This window comes from Delphinapterus leucas, chromosome 12, assembly GCF_059928025.1.
Source record: "Delphinapterus leucas isolate spDelLeu-1000000601 "Yukka" chromosome 12, BTC_Dleu_Yukka2, whole genome shotgun sequence".
NCBI lineage: Eukaryota > Metazoa > Chordata > Mammalia > Artiodactyla > Monodontidae > Delphinapterus > Delphinapterus leucas.
The window spans coordinates 82,968,570-82,990,989 of record NC_143140.1 but is presented as its reverse complement, the minus strand read 5'-3'; the positions used below and the strand labels follow the sequence as shown (position 1 = coordinate 82,990,989).

The following is a 22,420-nucleotide window of genomic DNA, read 5'->3' as shown; positions in this document are numbered from 1 at the left end:
GGAAGATCCCTGAATTATGTATGGCCCTTGACTGTCAGAGTATTTGACAGTATTTTGGATGCAGCCTGTGTATATTGTTTTCTTCCTCACTCCTGTTCTTAGCATTCCTAACACCGATTACTAACCTATGTTTCTATTACAGCTATACAAATTAACGTCATTTTTGATAGTGTAAATATTATTTAAAAAATTTTTTTAACTTGGTCTTTTCCCTTTTAAAATAGTTATTTATTTTTTAATTTTTATTTAACAATACAGCTAGACTGTATGCTAAGCACTGTTTTGTGTTATCTTCCTAGCAACCTTATGAGGCAGGTGGTATTATTATCCCCATTTCACAGATGAGGAAACTGACAGGTGGAGAGTCTTAAGTAACCTGCCCAAGAGGTGGAGCTGGAACTTAGACCAGGCATTTTGGATACATGCTGTTAACTACTGTGCCACAGAGTTTCGTATAGCTTATGATCCATGTGGTGATTCCCACGCTTGACTGTACATAAGAATCACCCGGAAGTCTTGTTAAACCAGGTTGCTGATCAGATTCTGTAGGTCTGGATTAGAGCTGGGGAATGTATATTTCTAACAAGTTCCCAGGTGATGCTGTGAAGGCACTCTGAGAACCACTGATCTATCATCGTACTGAGACCACGGGAAATAAATAAATAAGCAAATTAATGTTGCTTAAGCTTCATAATAATAATTGAAAATATTAGCTTTTAGAAATAGGAGCTCTTTGCAGCTCAAAATCTTTCTGTTTAAAAATTACCCCTGGAATTCATGCTTATCTCACTGTTTTAAACTCCACTTTTTATTTAAGTAATTGCAAGCCTTATTTCACATGTTTTAAAAGCCATTTTGTGAATTGCTTGTTTATATCTTTGCTTAACAATGTAATAGGATTTAAAGGTTTTTTTCATTGATTTCATTTAAAATATTTGGTATTATATTTTGGGCAAATATTTTCCCCATATGCTCTTTGCCTTTAATTATGGTGATGACTTGTTGACTGTGCATTTTTTATTTTTATGCAATGAAATTTCTCCCTCTTCTGTTACTTTTAGGCCTAGAATAGAACACCTTTCTTCAATTAGTAAACATAGATATTGATGCATTTTTCTGTTAGTTGTTATAGTTGCTATATTTTCTTTAATTCCCTAACCCAGTTGTAATTTATTTTGGGGCAAAGTGAGGCTGTAAAATGGATTTTTCTGTTTAATTTGCCTTCTGGTTTTCCTTTGTCCATTCACTAAGTAATCTTTCTCATTTTTAAATAGTCTAGAGTCACCTTCAGGACTATGTATTCCATTCCATTCTGTGGTTTGTTCCTTCTCTGTTATCACACTGTTTGAATTAATTGAGCTCTTTATTGTATTTTAATATTTGGTAGGGTGAGACTCTGGCTCTCCTCATCACTATGTTTATCTTTTATAACCAATACTATCTTTGTTAAGGAGTCGGATCTCCCTCCTTTTATTCCAGAAAGCAAGTAGGAAGCTGGGTTTTTTTTGTTTTTTTTTTTTTTGCGGTGCGCGGGCCTCTCATTGCTGTGGCTTCTCCCACTGCGGAGCACAGGCTCCGGACGCACAGGCTCAGCGGCCATGGCTCATGGGCCCAGCAGCTCCGCGGCATGTGGGATCCTCCCGGACCGGGGCACGAACCCGTGTCCCCTGCATTGGCAGGCGGACTCCCAACCACTGCACCACCAGGCAAGCCCAGGAAGCTGTTTTTTTTTGACAACTCAGTAAACATCACTAACTTCTTGGATTTTGGAGAAATATCTATAGATTCAAGGCAACTGTTATAATAACTACTTGGCATTGGTACAGCAGGAGAGTTTCAGTTAGTAAAACATCATGAAGAAGAAAAAATATTCTTTTATCCTTCCCTGTTGCCTTTGCTTCAAGGAATGGTAAGAAGGGAGGCAAAGAATTCAGTAGAGGCTTTCAAAGTACCTGTTATATATACTTCACCATAGGCTTGTAGAACAATCCACTAATAAAGGTCTTTGCCGTTAAAGAAAACTAGGAATTATGTAGGTTAGGCAAACAAAAGAATGTACACTTTTATATTATTATGAGAAAGGAAAATCTATTTCAATGACAAAGAGCATGGTTTGGTTAATATTTAAAATAATGTGTAGGAAACCAAATGACACTTTATAGCACCACAAAAAACACCAAGAGATTATTTTTCTACCACTGAGATTATAGCCTTAAATGATGAAGAGTCTCTCATAACCGCATTTGTTTGTGAAATTAATATTTGAGTCAGGCCATGCTCTGTGTGGAGTGATGCTGTAAGGACATCTTGCTGAAAATGAGCCTGTGGTTTCTCTTCCTGCCTGATGTCCATTTGGCATCCACACTCTTTTGATAATTCCACTAAGCCTTATCCTAGAGTGCCGTGAATTGGAGGGGTACTGCCAAAAATGCTATTTTAACCACGCTTTTAATATAATTTGAAAGGTGATGAATTGGACTCAGATTGCCTCCGAATCTGTATTTTCCTGCTCTTGTGTCTTCCTGGGTCCCTTTTTCACTTCCTTCCTATCCCACTTCTTTGTTGTAGCTATTTTTTAACGTGGATTTTGTTTTTTATAAATTTATTTATTTTCTTTACTTTTGGCTGCATTGGGTCTTCGTTGCTGCACGCGGGCTTTCTCTAGTTGCGGCGAGTGAGGGCTACTTTTGATTGTGGTGTGCGGCCTTCTCACTGTGGTGCCTTCTCTTGTTGCGGAGCACGGGCTCTAGGCACGCAGGCTTCAGTAGCTGTGGCATGTGGGCTCAGTAGTTGTGGCTCGCGGGCTCTAGAGCGCAGGCTCAGTAGTTGTGGCGCATGGGCGTAGTTGCTCCGCAGCATGTGGGATCTTCCCGGTCCAGGGCTCGAACTGGTGTCCCCTGCATTGGCAGGCGGATTCTTAACCACTGAATCACCATGGAAGCCCTAACGTGGATTTTTTTTTCCTCCATGTTGGTATTGTTTCTTCCTGAAAAGAAACAATATTGCCCTTGACAGTGCAAACTGAAAATAAAAGGGAACGTCATGCTGGTTGCTTGCTCCAGCTAGAGCAGAGAGAACATGTTATTCTCAAACAAACCAGCATCTTTGTCTTGCCTACCTCCTTCCCTATTGCCCTTTCTCTCTGTTTTTAAAAAAAATTTTAATTGAAGTATAGTTGTTGTACAATATTATATAAGTTACAGGTGTACAATATAGTGATTCACAATTTTTAAAGGTTATACTCCATTTATAGTTATTATACAATATTGACTATATTTTCTGTGTTGTACAATATATCCTTGTAGCTTATTTTATACCTAATAATTTATACCTCTTAATTCCCTACCCCTATACTGCCCCTCCCCCCTTTCCTCTTCTTCTGGTAATCTCTAGTTTTTCTCTATATCTGTGAGTCTACTTCTTTTTTCTTATATTCACTAGTTTGTTGTATTTTTTAGATTCCACATATAAGCAACATCCTACAGTATTTGTCTTTCTCTGTCTGGCTTATTTCACTAAGCATAATGCCCTCTGAGTCTATCTGTGTTACTGCAAATGGCAAAATTTCATTCTTTTTGATAGTTGAGTAGTATTCCGTTGTATATGTATACCACATCTTCTTTATCCATTCATTTGCTGATGGACCCTTGGGTTGCAGCAACTGAAGTGCCCTTTCTCTCTTATCTCAATGGGCTGGGTTGCTTAACTCTGGGTTGCCATGTATACCACAAGTTCAAGCTTTGGGAGCAATAAAAGAAAATGGAAGCTGCTATGTTTGCATGATGTTTCTTCCCCTCCCCCCCCCCACCCCACACACACGCACACACAGCCGTACTGTTGGAGGGGAAGATACTTTTCTGGGATGTGAAGGGGCTAAGTTTACAAGGTTAGGTTTAAGATCTGTGTCTTCTTCCTCTGTTCTCTTTGCCCTCCTTTGCCCCCCACGACCCCCCAAGTCATCAGTATACCTAGTCATCACCTTGCACATAATTTGTGTGCAGTAAATCTTTCTTAAAGTCAATTAAGAAACTCTTTGCTCCTTTAGGACTACAAACTCTGTTTAACCTAACTTTTCATCCCCACAGTTCTTTGCCCTTAGTCAGCACTGAAGCACTGTTTATGGAACGGAAATAAGGTTTAAATGAGAAATTTGAAAGGATAAGACATCCTATTTGTAAATCTATTGTAAATTATTTTCATCTTATTTCTTTTTTACCATTGCTTAGAAATATATCCTTCCTTAGAGTTTTATTTATTCTTTTCTTTCATCAAGGCAAGTGTCTGAATAAGAGGACATTTTGAAGTGATATAAAGTTTAGCCACCTAATTAAATCATTACAGTGCTGCTGTAGGGCTCGTGTTACTATTTTCATCTCTGTTTTACATATGAGTCAACTGAGGCATAAAACGGCTGAGTCACCTTTATAAGGTCTCACAGTGAATGTTGATGCTGGGATTCCAAATCAGGTCTTTTTTACTCCCAGAGCCCAAAATTTACTTTTGAGAAAATTGATTATTCCATTTTTGCCTCTACTGAACTGTAGGGATTTTTTTCTAAGTCATGGTAATAGCCAGCATTCTTTATAAACAAACTTTTGGGATTAACAAATTTTATATCACAGTAAACATTCGTTACTCTAAATGGGAAAAAAAAATGAAAACAATCCCGTTGCTAATTTTGTTGTGTCGCTTAACAGGCATGAGTATGGCTACAACTGTTTTCTATTTTGCCTCGAAATCCCAGGTCAAGGAATTATTTTATTCTAGCCTGCAGAGACCCACAAATCTGTAAACATTTCTTCCTTGGGGATCTAGTCTTAAACTGCCTTAGGAAGCATAACATGGAACTTTTGAAATACTCTTTGTGGATTCTTGCATGTGTATTTGTTTATTTTTTGTGTGGCTTTAAAGCCACACAAAAAATAATGTATTTAAATAATGTAAAATCTTTCCAATATTGTTTGCATATATATATATATTTAAAAGCAGTGTGACTTCCTTAGCAACTTGTTATAATGTGTATTCCTTACATGGTAATTATAACTTTTAATGTGTGTTCCACAACATTAGACATTTGGAAAAGAATCCAGCAAACTCAAAGAACAAATTAGAAATAAACCAGATTATATCTTGTGTAAATATAACTATGAGAAACTAAATGCCAATGTAATATTGTTTACAAAGGATTCATTGAATTTCTTTCTCTCAGATTCTAAGATTAAAACTTTACATATATATCTAAGGTTAAAATTGGGGACTTGGAATAAACTGAATGATTTTTTTCAATTAAAAAAGCCTTTAAAGTTATTACGATTTTAACATAATAAGAATGCCTGAATTCCTAAACGCTGACTGAAAAAGGTGTCATTTTTTTTTCCCCTGAAAATGCATCTGAAGCACTTTTTATAAATCGATGTGAAAACTGTCTTTGTGGAAACCCTGGCATTAGGGAGCAGTGCATGTGGTCAGTAAGCAGGGGGTAAAGCTAAAAACTGAGAGAAGAAGAATATGCTTTTATAGAGGGGTTGCTCTAGGGATACTTTAAGGACAGTGCTGCAAGGAGAGTTGAAAGTTCCCTTGGTGAAAGCTGTGTTTGGTTTAGATACTGACTGAATTGGGACAACTCCCAAAAGCCACCATCAAAGGTGGAATATGATAAAAACAACCTTCAAGACTCCTGGTGCGATAAAAGGTATTATTTGTTGTTGGTGCCTTTGTGTGTGTGTGTGTGTGTGTGTGTGTGTGTGTGTGTACTCTTTCTTCTGATATAATTCCAGTCTGGATCCCTGGTACAAAAAACTGATATTATGTAGAGAAGATTTTAAAACAACTCAAGTGAAATGTTTTTTCTCTTCCTATTTTATCTGAACCTGAAACCGATAGAAGTGAAATGAATACTACTGATTTATGCTCATGATTTTGGGAAACCTAAAACCATTTAGTGAAATGGTTATTCACTAAACCATTTATAGTGAAAGCCTGAATTGTGAAAGTTTGCTAGGAATGCTAAGATAAAAGCCAAATTTTAAAACAGAAATATAGATGATTTACATTTAAGTATTTTTAACAGATGGTTTCTAAAAGTTAAGACGTCAGTGTTATAGCATTTATGATAGAGCTAAATATCTTCAAATTAGTGACCAAAATATTCTTGAAGCCTCAATCTCAAGTTGAAAATTTGTCATAGTCTCTTATGGCTTATTTTGTTTTTTTACTTCCAGTTTTATTATTTTTAAATTCTAATTTTAAAAGTACACTGACATATCTTTATGTGAATGTAATGGAATTCTTTCATCATATTTTTAATTTTGTTTTTAGACTCCTTATAAAATATGAGGTTGACTCAAAATTTCTCCTCCTTACTGTTGTGTGTAGATTCTAGAGGATGGTAACCAGATGCACCCAACTTTGCTTCTGGAATCCTAACAATTTTTCCTCAGTGGTGACGCCCCAAAACATACTTAGGTAGCTGCGCCATTTTACTTACCTGATGTAAGTAGAATGTAGATACAGTAGAAAGTCTTATGCTGGTGTTCGGCTACCTGGAATATACTGTTAATAAATTCCTCTTGATATATGTTCTGGTGATTTCCAAAGTTTTATATAAAATGTACCATGCATTTTTATAGCTGATTGAAACTTGGAATCTGGTGTTTGGTTATATATAAAAACACCAATATCTTACATTTTCATGTACCAAAACATATGTTTCCTTTATCTAACAAACAACTTTTATTTAGTTCTGATTGTTCTGAGTTTCCTTGAAATAATTCAGTTGAAATAGTGCACTTATTTAAATTTATACCAATTTAAAATATTGGGCGGTGGGGTGGAGAAAGTAAACAGAAACCTCTTCGCCTTTTCCCAAGGATATAATTAAAATAACCATATCAAAAAAGTACAATAGCTTCTTTTTATATTGGGACAGTCTTTATTCTGCTTATTACCTCTTCCTAAGATTTCTCATCATATTCCCTCCTTACCTCCCTTCCCATCTGTGCATATATGGAAGTCAGGTCTTCCTCTTTTCTAGATGTGTTAAACTCATTTACCTTCAGGTGATTTGAGATGTGGCTGGTTTAAGAAGATTGCAAGTAATGAATCTGTGGAAAACTGGGAAATGTTAAGTCACACCTAAAAACACTCAAATTAAAATGTTTTCTTAGAACGTTGCTGGTGAAAGAAAACACATTTTGGGCCCAGGTTCTGCCCACATGCCACTACTTGGCAACTCTTTCTTTTTTTTTTAAATTGAAGTATAGTTGATTTACAATGTTCTGTTAGTTTCAGGTATACAGAAAACTGATTTATATATATATATGTATATATATATACACATATATATATACATATATATTCTTATATATTATATAGATTATTTTCCCTTATAGCTATTAGAAAATATTGAGTATAGTTCCCTGCACTATATAGTAGGGCCTTGTTTGTTATCTATTTTATATATATAGTGTGTAATTTTAATCCCAAACTCCTAATTTCTTCACACCCCCCTTTTCCCCTTTGGTAACCATAAGTTTGTTTTCTACATCTGTGGGTCTATTTCTGTTTTGGATATAAGTTCGTTTGTATCATTTGTTTAGATTCCACATATAAGCGATATCATATGGTATTTGTCTTTGTCTGACTTACTTCACTTAGTATGATAATCACTGGGTCCTTCCATTGTTGCTGCAAATGGCATTGTTTCATTCTTTTTTTGGCTGAGTAATATTCCATTGTATATCTGTACCGCATCTTCTTTATCCATTCATCTGGCTCCTGACCAATGGTGTTTAAGAGCTGGGAGAGAGGCATCATCTGTGGGAGAAGGACTCAGACAGGATAGATGGTGACATGAACCCAGACAGAGGGCAGGAATAGATAGTGGTTGCCAGAGTTATCTGGCTGGAGAAGTAGAAAAGGTACCTAGGCAGGCAGGCCTAGAAGGCAGAACCAAGCTTGGTTGGTTGCCTAGAGAAAGCATGTGAATCAGTGAGCAACCATTCAATGTGGTAGAAAAATAGACGTCTGACACATTTTGGAGAACTTCATGTAATTGGTAGTCTCATGAGAGGTGTGGCCCTTTCCCTTTCTTTGCACTGTCCTCTTTGTTGCCACACTTCTAATTCAGTCCTCAGAAAAGTGCAACAGTGGACCTTGGAAACAGTGTTTGTTTAGAAATAAGTGGAGAAAGCAACATCTCATGTGATAAAGGGTTTGACTCTGGTGTTGAACAGATATGAAAGCAAATGTTGCCTCCCTTTGTATTCAGTATGTCACACGTGTACGTCTCACAGCTGAGCCCCTCCCCAGGATGTGTCCTCAGCCCAGGGGATTTGCCTCATCTGAGGTATGCCTCTCGATAGGGCAGCCCATATCCTGCCAGTGGGTACAAGGTCCCTGCCACTTATTTCCATTTAGGACCTCTCTGAAGGACCACCCCAGCTAATTGCATCTCAGGTCAGCATCTCTCTCTCTAAAATCCTGCTTCCCTCATGCCCTTAAAAGTGTTGGTTTTGAGAGCATATCCCCCAAAACACTGCCTACTGACAAAATTCCTTCTAGAGTCTTCTTCTCTGTTAGCTTGACCTTGACAAATGATCATACCAAGGCAGATACAAATATAGAGATGGGGAAGGGGAATCATTGAGCCAGCTTCCACGAACTTCTGGTTGAATTCTGTTTCTGTGGAGGGTGCCACAACAGGGGCGAGGTGGGCCCAGAAGGAGGGAGGGAAAAAGTTGGAGAATTGAAGACAGGAGGTCAAGGTGTCCCTGGGGAGGAGAGGTCCTCATAGCTCGTAGCTCAGGAAGCTGGTGGAACATACATGACCTAGCTCAATTGTCCTCACCTTTTCTTTATCATTTGCCTTTTTTTTTTTTTTTTTTTTTTTTTTTGCTGTACGCGGGCTTCTCACTGTCGTGGGCTCTCCTGCTGCGCAGCACAGGCTCCGGACACGCAGGCTCAGCGGCCATGGCTCACAGGCCCAGCCGCTCCGCGGCATGTGGGATCCTCCCGGACCGGGGCACAAACCCGTGTCCCCTGCATCGGCAGGCGGACTCCCAACCACTGCGCCACCAGGGAAGCCCTATCATTTGCCTTTTTATGTAACTTATTAGGAAAAATAAGCAGAATTTTCCCATTAATTCCCATCCTTGCAAACTGTAGAGACTGGCTTTTATTTTTTTCCCACGTTCATGTTGCCTTTAATTTCCTCCACTGTGGTCTTTTTCTTTTTCTTTTTTTTTTAATCCTCTCACATATGCCACGCCACTGTTTTTACTTTGTGCTGCATACACAGAACTTGGGCTGTGATGTGCTTCTTTTTGATTCCTGTCCTCCCTATTGGACTGTAAGGAACCACGCCCATCCTCTCCAATTGCATCCCTAGCTGGTCAGAAGTGGGTGCTGGCATACAGGAGGGGCATAATGACATTTGTTAAATACATGAATCAAACAATCAGAGAATAGATCAAAATTAGGATGGGAGTAAGACTTCCTAAATTCTGGCCATGGTTCTGTAACTTCCTAGACTTCATTTCAGTTTCTAGATTTCTGGCATATTTCTTAACCCCACCAGCCTTCATTTCCTTATTTCCATCTGGGCTAATGATACCTCCTCTGTCTGCTCAGCCAGGCTACTTGTGTGAATCAAATGAGAAGTATACACGGAAACGAGAGTAAATTCAAGTGTTGTAAAAAGATAAGGTGTTTTTATGAATTCACCATGTGATTATTTTCTTTTGCAATGTTTATACCCACAAATAGAGAAAGAAAAAAGTGACAAAAAAAACTACCAAAGTTCTGGAGAAACTATTCAAATTTATTGTCTTTATTTAGAGCTAGAAGATATTGCAGGAAGCCACCGTATGAATGGCCATAATGAGCTCTGCTGCTTTCACCCTCATTATATTTATGCTTATCTTCTCTTTATTATGATTATTACTCCTCTGTAGGGCACATGTCTATCATTGTTTTTCTGTATTGTACACACAATCCTTTATGCAGAAGTCTAAGCTTTGTTTTCAAATTCAGGACCGTTTGGACTTTAGAAATATAATATGGTGGGCCTGCCACATAGTATGTATCACCCCCAATCAGAGACTGTGTCTTTGTAATCAGAGACATTACTATTTCTGCAAAGAAAAGTACGAATTTTAACATTAAGTGGGGTAAAGAAAGATTATAAACAGGCTCTTCTCAATTTAGGTGAGTTTTTTTTTCACCAAATGATTTTTACTAAAAATGTATGAAATTGAGGCCTATTTAAAGGTTCAAGGCTGATGTATGTATTACCTTCTTTCTCCCACACCCCCATACATACCTAATTAAAATTCCTCATGGTAAGAAAGCATTTCCTCCATCATTGTTTCCCTAGAGACTGACCCACTGCCTGGAACGTTGTCTGATCTATGTGTCCTTAGAAAACCACCCATATTTAACTGCCTCCCAAACAAATATATGAAAATTCTCTAAATATTTAAATTTTCTTGTAATTTGCTGACTGACATATGCTGTTTGCTTTTCCTTGCCTAACAGTGATAAAATTAAAATGTTACAATGAATGGTTCAGACTATATTTTTAACTAACAATAGCCAACTGGAGCTGAAAGACTATCTTTTGTTTTGTTTTATACATTTCCGAAAAAAAAAAATTTAGAAGGTTTAGAATAGTTAAATAAACCAAACATGTTGACAGGATTTACACACCCTCTCCTCTCCCACCCACTCCCTATCACGTAAGACCAAATTTCCCAGATTTAAATGACAGTATCTCAGACATCATAGGATATTTTATTCATATTGGAAAAATCATGTCATCTTTCAGCAAATGTCCTTGACTTACTGCATTTTGACACTTCTTAAATTAATATATCTCGGGTAAATTTTTGTCTAAATAAATATACAAACAGTGGGAATAACCCACTATGATAGTGATGTTTTGGAGTAGTTAATTGGGCAATAATAATTCAATTGAAACAGATATAAATTTTTAAGATGTTCATACCACTTCATTCCTATTGTTACACATAGATACAGAGGACATAGTTCATTCTCAACTGGGATGATTCTTCCCCAGCAGGGTTTTGACAATGTCTGGAGACATTTTTGATAGTCATAATGACACATCTTAAAGAGCCACAGAAAGAGGAAAACATCCAAGGTGCTCCAAGCCTGTGATCCAAGTACATTGCCAAGTACCCAGGTCAAGTCTAAGAGAGACTCTGAAGTCAGACAGACTTTGACTTTAATGTCAAAGCTGCCACTTTCAAACTGGCAACTCATGAGTAAAGGCAAGGGATGCTGCCAAATGTCCTATAATGCATGGGACAGCCTCTCATAATATGACAAATAATTATCCTGCCCAAACTGTCAATAGGGTTGAGGTTGAGAAATTTCTAATTTAGGAACTGAGATAATTATATTCTTCTCATCCCTTGTGCCTTAGATTTAAAGTGAGATGGTACTAAATTTTACAAATGTAACTTTAATGAAAGTGGGCTCTTTTTATCTAGTCACTGGTTTTACATACAAAAGAAATACAACTCCACTTCCAAAGATCTTAGGAGCACTGTCTTTACTGACGTGTGCTTGAAAAAAATTGAAGCAGTAATTGGAGCACTCAATACAGGCAAAAATCCTTAAAAATTCCCTTTTCTCATCTTTTTCCTCAATCTCACTCTTCCACTGGCTCTTGATCTTCTCCCCTCCTCTCCTTCTCTGTCCTCTCCCATTAGTCTGTGCTGAACTTGTGCAGAGTAACTTCAGATGCCCTTGTTCCTTGCCACTTTTCTCTCCATTGCTCATCTGATCAGAACACCAAAGACCCAGAAGGTAGACCCAATCAAGCAAGCCTAGAATCTTTCTTTTATAGAAGACAGAGTGAAGGAGGTGTGTGTGTGTGTGTGTGTGTGTTTGTGCACGTGCACACGTGCACGTGTGTATCTGTCACACAAGTAAATGCCTTTGTTTAGTTAGCCTTTTCTGTGTAACAAACCACTTCAAAACTTTGTAGGTAAAACAATCATAATTCATCATTTCTCATAACCTGTGGGTTGGCTGGTTAGTTCATAGTGAAACATGGATGGTTTTCTGAGGAACACATATAGAAGGCAATGTTCCAGGCAATGGGTTCATTTCTAGGGATACAATGATGGGGAAAATGCTCTTTTCCTGGAGGAATTTGTAATCAGGTATGTATGGGGATGCGGGAGGGAGGAGTAACAGATGCATCAACTCTGAAGCCTTAGATGAGTCTCAGTTTGCGGGCTTCACCTGGTTTGTGTTCATCTGCAGCGTTGGCCAAACTAGAAGGTTCAGGATGACCTCACCCACGTGTTTGGCCGTTGGTTCTGCCTATTGGATAGGGCATCTCAATTCTTCTCCACATGGACCCTCCTCCAATAGAGACTGCTTTCCTTGCTTGGTGAATTTAGGACAGGGATCCAAGACAGCTAAAATAGAAACTGTAAGAGTTCTTAAGGCCCAGAAGCAGACGATATAAAGTCATTTCTGCTGCATTATTGATCAAAGCAAATACAACGCAAGATCAAATTCAAGGAGAGGGGAAATCAGTTCTGCCCTTGGGGCGAGGAAGGGCAGAGTCACGTTGCAAAGGAGAATGCCTGCTGGGGCTGGAGGATTTTTTGTCCATAATTTAATATCTGTCCTCTGATCACTGTGCTTTATATTCTTTCTACATCAAAATACACTCATTCCCTCTCAAGACATCAAAAGTCTCATCCAGTTATGTGATCAAGCTCCACCTCCAGTCTCATGTGATCTGCATCTGGTCCAGATACAGAGGAGGCCCCTGGGGTGTAATTTCTGTCAGTCCCCAGACCTGGAAACTAAACAGAGAAGTTACTGCTCCCCATTCATCCAACATGCAGTGATGAGACGGGGAAGGCCCATTCTGTGCTTCGGACAGAAGCAATGGATGCTTCTGTCCGAAGAAGGGAAGAATGGAAAGGATATGGCAATCGTGTTCTGAAGTCATTCTGAAGTCCAGCCAGGCACCCGTGGCCCCCTCCTTTAATTCAAGCGCAAGGGTCATTCCCTGTCTTTTTTTTTTTTTTTTTTTTGCCATATGCGGGCCTTTCACTGTTGTGGCCTCTCCCGTTGCGGAGCACAGGCTCTGGACGTGCAGGCTCAGCGGCCATGGCTCACGGGCCCAGCCGCTCCGCCGCATGTGGGATCTTCCCGGACCGGGGCATGAACCCGTGTCTCCTGCATCGGCAGGCGGACTCTCAACCACTGCACCACCAGGGAAGCCCCCTGTCTTTTTGATAAGAAGTGGCTCATATTTGTGGCTGATAGTCTGAGCCATATAAAGCTGCGGTTCCAGTCTTCTCTTCGTTTTGAGCTGTCCTGTCCCTTCAGTGCAGACCGGTGGCATTTTGGCTTAACAGGTTTGTTGGCTTCCTAAAAATCTGCTTGGAGTTCATTCTGTGGCCCCCCAAACCCAAAGTCTGAAATCAGCTTTGGAGCACATGTGAGGCTGCAGTGGGCAGTGCCCTTAAGATTCTTAGAAGATGGTTTGTCTGCCTGAGCACATCAACCAAACACTGAAAAAATAAATTAATAAATTAATAAATTAATTAAACAAACAAACAAACACTGCCTTAAATCTTTCTGAGTTCTTAACAATGGTTCTTACAGTCACAGTCTTGATTGATTGTTGTCCTGAAGCTATTTTTTACTTTGCAAATCTTCTTCCAGGGCAGACTGACAATGACTAACCATTATATTTTCTGATGTGCCATATCAAAGGTCTCCTATGTTTCCTCTAAATTCTGTTCGCAAACTATAAATAGTTCCTTCTTTGGTTCATCTCCCTTTCTTCCAGTACCATAAAATGTGCAGCTGAAAGAAGCCGGTTGACAGCTTTCTGCAGGGAAATCTCCCTAGCCAGTTGCAAAAGTTCAAGTTACTACCAATGACAGAATATATAACGCATAAAATATGTGTAGCTCTCCCTCCAGTCCCAGCTAGCAGTTTCCTCACTGTTCTTTCAGCCTCTGCTAACAGTCTTCTTTGTGTCCTTCAGCCTCCTTCCCCATCTGATCCCAAGGCCACCTGGGTTTGTTTCTGGTCATTACTTGAAAGTTAAAAGTGCATGTTTAGGGGCTTCCCTGGTGGCGCAGTTGTTGAGAGTCCGCCTGCCGATGCGATGTAGGGGACACGGGTTCGTGCCCCGGTCCGGGAAGATCCCACATGCCGCGGAGCGGCTGGGCCCGTGAGCCATGGCCGCTGAGCCTGAGCATCCGGAGCCTGTGCTCCGCAACGGGAGAGGCCACGGCACTGAGAGGCCCGCGTACCGCAAAGAAAAAAAGTGCATGTTTAATGTGCATTAGAAATAATGGCGTTCTTTAAATTTTATGGATATATCCAAATTTTCTCTAAATTTAAAGGCTTTGTTGTTTATTTTATTCATTTACTCATTCAACAGGATTTATTTGTAATATTTGCAGGCATTGGGAAACAAGTTACTGTCCTCATGGGGCTTATATTCTAGTAGGCAGTCCAGGATTCTGAACCAAAGCTCAGGAGAGCTCAGCTCCAGCTCTACCTGTCTAGAACTTTAATGTTTAGACTTTAGCCAAACGGTCCTTTTTTAGAAAGCTGAAATTATGTTTCTTTGAGCATTACCTTTTCAAAGGGTGAGGAATTGAAATGATATCTTGTTCATCTTTCATCCTCACAACATCTGGTTTACAGCCAACAGTTGGCACACAGTAGATGTTGGTGGAAAGAGCAGAATTCACCCTTTCCTTGAAAGGTGTTACATTGGCCCCTCTCTCTGGCCTTCATCTCTTTATATCTCTAATTAAGTCCTTCATTCCTGGGATAAACCCCACTTGATCATGATGTATGATCCTTTTAATGTTCTGTTGGATTCTGTTTGCTAGTATTTTGTTGAGGATTTCTGCATCTGTGTTCGTCAGTGATATTGGCCTGTAGTTTTCTTTCTTTGTGACATCCTTGTCTGGTTTTGGTATCAGGGTGATGGTGGCCTCGTAGAATGAGTTGGGGAGTGTTCCTCCCTCTGCTATATTTTGGAAGAGTGTGAAAAGGATAGGTGTTAGCTCTTCTCTAAATGTTTGATAGAATTCTCCTGTGAAGCCATCTGGTCCTGGGCTTTTGTTTGTTGGAAGATTTTTCATCACAGTCTCAATTTCAGGGCTTGTGATTGGTCTGTTCATATTTTCTATTTCTTCCTGGTTCAGTCTCAGAAGGTTAGACTTTTCTAAGAATGTGTCCATTTCTTCCAGGTTGTCCATTTTATTGGCATAGAGTTGCTTGTAGTAGTGTCTCATGATCCTTTGTGTTTCTACAGTGTCAGTTGTTACTTCTTTTTCATTTCTAATTCTGTTGATTTGAGTCTTCTCCCTTCTTTTCTTGATGAGTCTGGCTAATGGTTTATCAATTTTGTTTATCTTCTCAAAGAACCAGCTTTTGCTTTTATTGATCTTTGCTGTTGTTGCCTTCCTTCTTTTTCATTTAGTTCTGCTCTGATCTTTACGATTTCTTTCCTTCTGCTCACTTTGTTGCAAAACGGTGTGTGGCAGGCCAGAGGAGGCCCTTTTCAAACGCCAGTGGTCTGCAGAACCTGCCTGTCATTATTGTTGAGGTGGCCTGAGAATACCACATAGCAGAGTTGTGAGCGAACTGGCAGAGGAAGTGTGTGAGGTGCGCCTGCAGATCTGTCTGTTAGAGAGGGTCCTCCACGGAGTCAGGGTCGCCTTCCTCATCGTCCCTGTAGTAACGCTCTTCGTATTTACGTGTGGCGAGAATATCAGACAAGGGTTAAGCCGTCCTCCTCGTTGTAGTCCTCCTGTTCCTCCCGCATGTCACTGGAGTCATCTTGGCTCCGCTCTGCAGGGCGGCCTGGCTGGCGGCCTTGGCCTCCATGACGTTGGACAGCTCTTTGATGATCAGCTTCAGGGTCTTGACCAGCAGAGGAATGTTGGTCCAGCGCTCAGGGTTCTTGGCCGACTTGGAGCAGGTGCGGGTGCCCTCGTCCAGGCCGTAGATCTCCTCCCCCTTCACGCGGATGTCCTGTAGCCGCTTGTCATCTGCGTGGATGCCGTGCTGGAGCAGCTTACGCAGCGCCGCAGAGCTGGCTTTGTACTCGTACTGCCCGTAGAACAGGTGCTGCCGGCTGGTCTACCCGGCCGTCGCGAACTCCAGGGCGGGCTTGCCTCTGGACCCCAGGAGGCTGCACAGGAGCTCCAGGAGGGGCTCCAGCTGATTGTGTACCATGTGGGCGAACACCGTGATCAGGGACCGCGTGCCGCTGAGCGTCTCTGCCTGCTGCGTCTAGCTGAGGATGGCATGGAAAATCTGGTCCAGGCTCTCCCCCAGCTCCCACCCCGCCTTGGAGATGAGGGTGGACGCGAGGCGGCCCGCGAAGGCGGTGGTGAACTCGGAGGTGCGGGGGCCCAGGAGCTGGCTCTCCACCTGCATCACACACCGCAGCCCGTTGTAGCCATGCAAACCAAACCACAGTGAGCTGGCACCTCACACCGGTCAGCACGGCCGTCATCACAAAATCTACAAACAATACATGCTGGAGAAGGTGTGGAGAAAAGGGAACCCTCCTGCACTGTTGGTGGGAATGTAAATTGATACAGCCACTATGGAGAACAGTATGGAGGTTCCTTAAAAAACTAAACATAGAACTACCATATGACCCAGCAATCCCACTCCTGGGCATATACCCTGAGAAAACCATAATTCAAAAACATACATATACCACAATGTTCATTGCAGCACTATTTACAATAGCCAGGTCATGGAAACATCCTAAATGTCCAACAACAGATGAATGGATAAAGAAGATGTGGCACATATATACAATGGAATATTACTCAGCCATGAAAAGGAACTAAATTGAGTTATTTGTAGTGAGGTGGATGGACCTAGAGTCTGTCATACAGAGTGAAGTAAGTCAGAAAGAGAAAAATACCATATGCTAACGCACATATACGGAATGTAAAAAAACCGTACTGATGCACTTAGTGGCAGGGCAGGAATAAAGATGCAGATGTAGAGAATGGACTTGAGGACACAGCGGGGGAAGGGGAAACTGGGACGAAGTGGGAGAGTAACACTGACATATATACACTACCAAATGTAAAATAGATAGCTAGTGGGAAGCTGCTGTATAGCACAGGGAGATGAGCTCAGTGCTTTGTGACCACCTAGAGGGGTGGGATAGGGAGGGTGGGAGGGAGACACGAGGGAGGGGATATGGGGATATATGTATACATAGAGCTGATTCACTTTGTCGTACAGCAGAAACTAACACAACAAGGTAAAGCAATTATACTCCAATGAAGATACATATTAAAAAAATAAAGCCTTCCTGAAGCCAACGTTTTTTTCTTTGTATATTAGTTTTACCTTATTGCATAACAAATTACCAAACTTAGCAGTTTAAAACAACGTTCGTTTATTATCTCCAAACATTTGTGGGTAGTCCACAATTTGTGTGGTAGTCCATGCAGCTACCTGTGCCCTCTGCTCAGGGTCTCACAAGTCCACAATCAAGGTGTCAGCTGGGCGGCATTCTCATCCGGAGGCTGAATGAGGGAAGAATCCACTTTTGAACTCATTCAGGTTGTTAGCGGAATTCATTTCCTTGTGTATGACAGGCCTTCTTCCTGACTCTTGGCCGGAGGCTGCCCCCAACTTCCAGAGGCAGCCTGCAGTTCTCTGCTCCGGGGCCCTCTCCATGGACTGTTCACAGTGTGGCTGTTTGCTTCTTTAAGCCAGCAGGAGAACCTGTCACTCCAGTCAGCTCAGAAGGAATCTTACGTAAAGTAGCATGTTCATGGGTGTGGCATCACATCACCCGTTGCTGTGTTCTGTTGATTAGAAGGAATTCACAAGTTCTGGTTGCAGTTGCCCACACAAAGGTGTGGACTCCAGGAGGTGGGAATTTGGGGAGGTTACCCTATTATAGTGTGTTCACTACACTGCTCCTCTGGTGAAATTCCTGTAATGCCTCTATCTTGTTGCATTACTCTATAACCCTCCACTACACATGTGCCCTTTCTTGTCTCTCTCCACCTCTAAATATTTACCTTTATTATAATTTTTTGACTTTGCTACTTTTTTTCTTACAGTTTTATTGAGGCATAATTGACATGCAGCACTGTATAAGTTTAAGGTGTACAGCATAATGATTTGACTTACATAATCATGAAGTGACTATCGCAAACAGTTTAGTGAACATCCCTCATCTCTGTAGACACAAAATTAAAGAAATAGAAAAAAATTGTTTTCCTTGTGATGAGAACTCTTAGGATTTACTCTCTTAACCATTTTCATATATAACACACAGCAGCGTTGATTGTATTTATCATGTATAATAAATCCCTAATACTTCTCTTGTAACTGGAAGTTCGCACCTTTCGACCAGCTTCATCCAGTTCCCCCTCCCCACATCCCACCTCTGCTAACCATAAGTCTGATATCTTTTTCTGCGACTTTGTCTGTTTTTGAAGTGTAATTGACCTAAACACTGTGTTAGTTCCTGTTACACAACACAGTGATCCACTGTTTCTATGCATTTCAAAATGATCACCATAAGACTAGTTGCCATCTGTCACCCTACAAAGGTATTACATAGTTATTAACTATAGTCCCCGAACTGTACATTTAATACCTGTGCCTCATTTTGTAACTGGAAGTTTGTACCTCTTAATCTCCCTCACCTGCTTCTCTCCTCCCCTCAAACCCTCCCAGCAGCTGCCTGCTTGTTCTCTGTATCTATGACTCTGTTTCTCTTTTTTATGTTTGTTCATTTTTTTGGGATTTTTTTGGATTTCACATATAAGTGAAGTCGTACAGTATTTGTCTTTTTCTTTCTGACTGATTTCACCTAGCATAATATCCTCTGGGTCCATCCATGTTGTTGCAAATGGCAAGCTTTCACTTGTTTTTTTAATGGCTGAGTAATATTCCATTTCATATATATGTACATATATATATATATATATATATATATACACACACACACACACCACATCATGTTCTTTGTTCTTTATCCATTGATCTGTTGATGGGCACTTAGATTGCTTCCATATCTTCTTGGCTATTGTAAATAACGCTGCAGCGAACATAGGGATGCATATATCTTTTCTAATTAGTGTTTTTGTTTTCTAAATACCCCGGAGTGGAGTTGCTGGATCATATGGTAGTTCCATTTTTAAATTTTTTGAGGAATCTCTATACTGTTTTCCACACTTGGTGCACCAGTTTACATTCCCTCCAATAGTGCATAAGGGTTTCCTTTTCTCTACATCCTTGTTATTTTCTCTAGCGCTTGTTACTTGTTGTCTTTTTGATAATAGCCATCTAATAAGTGTGAGACGATATCTCATTGTGGTTTGATTTGCATTTCCCTGATGGTTAGTGATGCTGAGCATCTTTTCATATACCTGTTGGCCATGTGCGTGTCTTCTTTGGAAAAATGTCTATTCAGATCCTCTGCCCATTTTTCAATTGGGTTGTTATTTTTTTTGATGTTGAGTCACGTGAGTTCTTTGTATATTTTGGATATTAACCTCTTATCAGGTACATCTTTTGCAAATATCTTCTCCCATTCAGTAGGCAGCCTTCTCATTTTGCTGATAGTTCCCTTTACTGTGCAAAAGCTTTTTAGTTTGATGGGTATTACTAAGACCGATGTCAAAGAGCGTACTGCTTATGTTGTCTTCTAGATATTTACCTTTAGATATATCATGGTAGAGACTGTGTCCTCTTCATCTCTCTGCATCCCGTTGCACCACGCGTAAAACTTGGCACTTAGTTGGTCCCAAGTGAACTTTTTAAAAAACAGATTTATTGAGGTTTAATTATTCAGTGAACTTTCAATAAATGAATGAAGATAAACATAGGGCTAACATATTGCAAATTTTAAAGCATTTGCTGATAATTTTTAAATAAATAATTGACTTGCCTAATATATCTGAAGTTTTACTGGCTCTTCCTTCAAGACAATAATTGGTAAAATGAATTATAAGATAAAATAATATAATAATCATTTCTAGAGTTGTGTAACTATGAATTTTTTTCATGATACAACTTCATGACATGTTATCTAACCAGATAATTTTTTTTCTTCTAGATGAGCAAGAGATAGTACAAAAACGTACTTTTACAAAATGGATCAACTCTCATCTGGCCAAGGTAAAGGAAACTACCCAGAGTTCTATGTTAACTTAGTTTGAGCCAATACATCATTAAACGCACAGTTTAAAGTAATGCTGCTGTGGCTGTTGTCACTATTACTAGTCAGTAATGTTGGCACCTATCAGTTTAATTGTGGCATCTGCTAACATGTTTTCAAAGAAAATTAACAGATAACCAGAGTCGAAAGCAGTTACTTCATGTCAATTCCATGAATCTTGATGAAATATTTCATTCAGTTGTTTCTTCTGTACTGATGTGTGTCATATCAGAAGGAGAATTCATGGTGGAGTTTTGTTTGTGTTTGTTTCTATTTGGAGCAGAAAAAAGCAATGAGTAGTCTTGCCTGAGCAAAGAATTTTATCTAAGGAGATCGTGTCTGGGCTCCCCTTTCAGGTGTTCTTATAGAAGAGTAACCATCGTGGCAGGACACTGCAAAGGCTAAGCAGTCTGAGATTATCCATACTGACCTTAGATTGTATCAGGTGACTGGCTATCCATACACTGTAATGACTTTGAACATAAATACTAACATAAAACAAATTTCCATGTAGCTACATTATAAAAAAATTAATCTCTTATAATGCTGATGAAAAAATATGTGAACCAAAAAACATTGCATTTGTAAAAATAAACGCAGATGACAGGACAATTGTCTGCATTCAGTTAGAGGATCTTTGTCGAGAGCAGTGCCTAAAGTGTGCAAGGCATAATCCTATGAGCAGTTTTTGACTGGGGACTCCTCCAAAGCCTCTTTTCATAGTTCAGAAGCAAACAAAGCATGGCAACTTATTTCAGTCCCATTGTACAAATGGACTGCTTACTGTGTGTCTATGATAGGCTTTGGAGACAGGAAGAAAGCTAGTAAGACACTTTCCCAGGCCTTGGGAAGCTCAAAATCCAGCAAAAAGAGAAGACTAGATTAATGTCTAGGGCTTCCCTCATGGCGCAGTGGTTAAGAATTCGCCTGCCAATGCAGGGGACACGGGTTCGATCCCTGGTCCGGGAAAATCCCACATGCCGTGGAGCAACTAAGCCCATGCACCACAACTACTGAGCCTGCGCTCTAGAGCCCGTGTACCACAACTACTGAGCCTGCGTGCTGCCACTACTGAAGCCCGCACACCTAGAGCCCGTGCTCCGCAACAAGAGAAGCCACCCCAGTGAGAAGCCTGCGCACCTCAATGAAGAGTAGCCCCCGCTCGCTGCAACTAGAGAAAGCCCACACAGCAACGAAGACCCAACGCAGCCTGAAAAAAAAAAAAAAAAAAAAGAATAATGTGTCTAGATACAGGATAAAATGGGATTATCTTTCCTATAATCTCTCCAAAAGCCACTCGGTAAAATGGGAGCTTTCTGGCCCAGTGGCTGCACCCAGAATCTGCCCTGTGACAAGGCACTGAATGCCCTTGGGGCTCATTTTCTCAAGCTTTGGCTGGTGCCATCTGGCCACAGCCACTACTTATACTCCAGAATTGTCATCGTTTGAGGACAGTTCTTTTTTTTCCAAAATGAAAATAGAGTTATTATTTTTTCATATCATAAAAAGGTTACGTGCTAATTGTAAATTGTTTTGATAATAAACTTCTTAGAAAGTTTAATGAAAGTAAAAATCGCCTTAAATTCCACAGTCCTGATATAACCATCACTGACATATTGATCACCATTTTTCTACATGCTGGCATACACAATTTCACATAAGTGGCTATAGGCCACTTATTCTGTATTCACTTTTATTCTGTATGCCTCTATTCACCCAGCACATCTGCACATCACCCCATGTGATTAGATACAGAGCCATATAATCATTTTAATGGCTGACTAATACTTTGTCATTATAAATATAATAAAATTCTTTATAAATCATAATTAGCCAGTTGTCTATCAGTGGTTATATAATTAGTTTCCAGTTGGTTAATATTATATAAAATGTCACAGTGAAAGTCCTTGGGCATATATATCTGTACATTTGTCTGATTATTTTTCTTAGGATAAATTTCTAGAAGTGGGTAGATAGTCCACAAGTATACATGTTTATAACTTTAATATATACCAAGAGCTTATGAGAATGCCCATTTCCTTATACTATTAATCCTCTTTAACAGTATTTTCCAATCTGGTGAAAATAGTTTATAGTTATTTTTATATTTTTTAATAGGGTTGAATATCTTTGCAGAAGATTTTAAAGCAGAATTCCTGGGACACACTTATCTGTGTTCTG

At 39.9% G+C, this 22,420-nt stretch overlaps 1 protein-coding gene across 14 annotated transcripts in view; it reads left to right on the top strand.

Annotated features, from left to right (window-relative positions):
- The window catches only part of SYNE1 (spectrin repeat containing nuclear envelope protein 1), a 454,201-nt gene that overhangs the window by 57,952 nt on the left and 373,829 nt on the right, over positions 1 to 22,420 (top strand). For all 14 annotated transcript variants that reach the window (XM_089922151.1, XM_089922158.1, XM_089922157.1 and 11 more), the window contains exon 3: positions 20,138 to 20,199. In XM_089922151.1, coding sequence (XP_089778277.1) covers positions 20,138 to 20,199 — 62 coding nt within the window. The remainder of the gene's footprint in view (positions 1 to 20,137; positions 20,200 to 22,420) is intronic.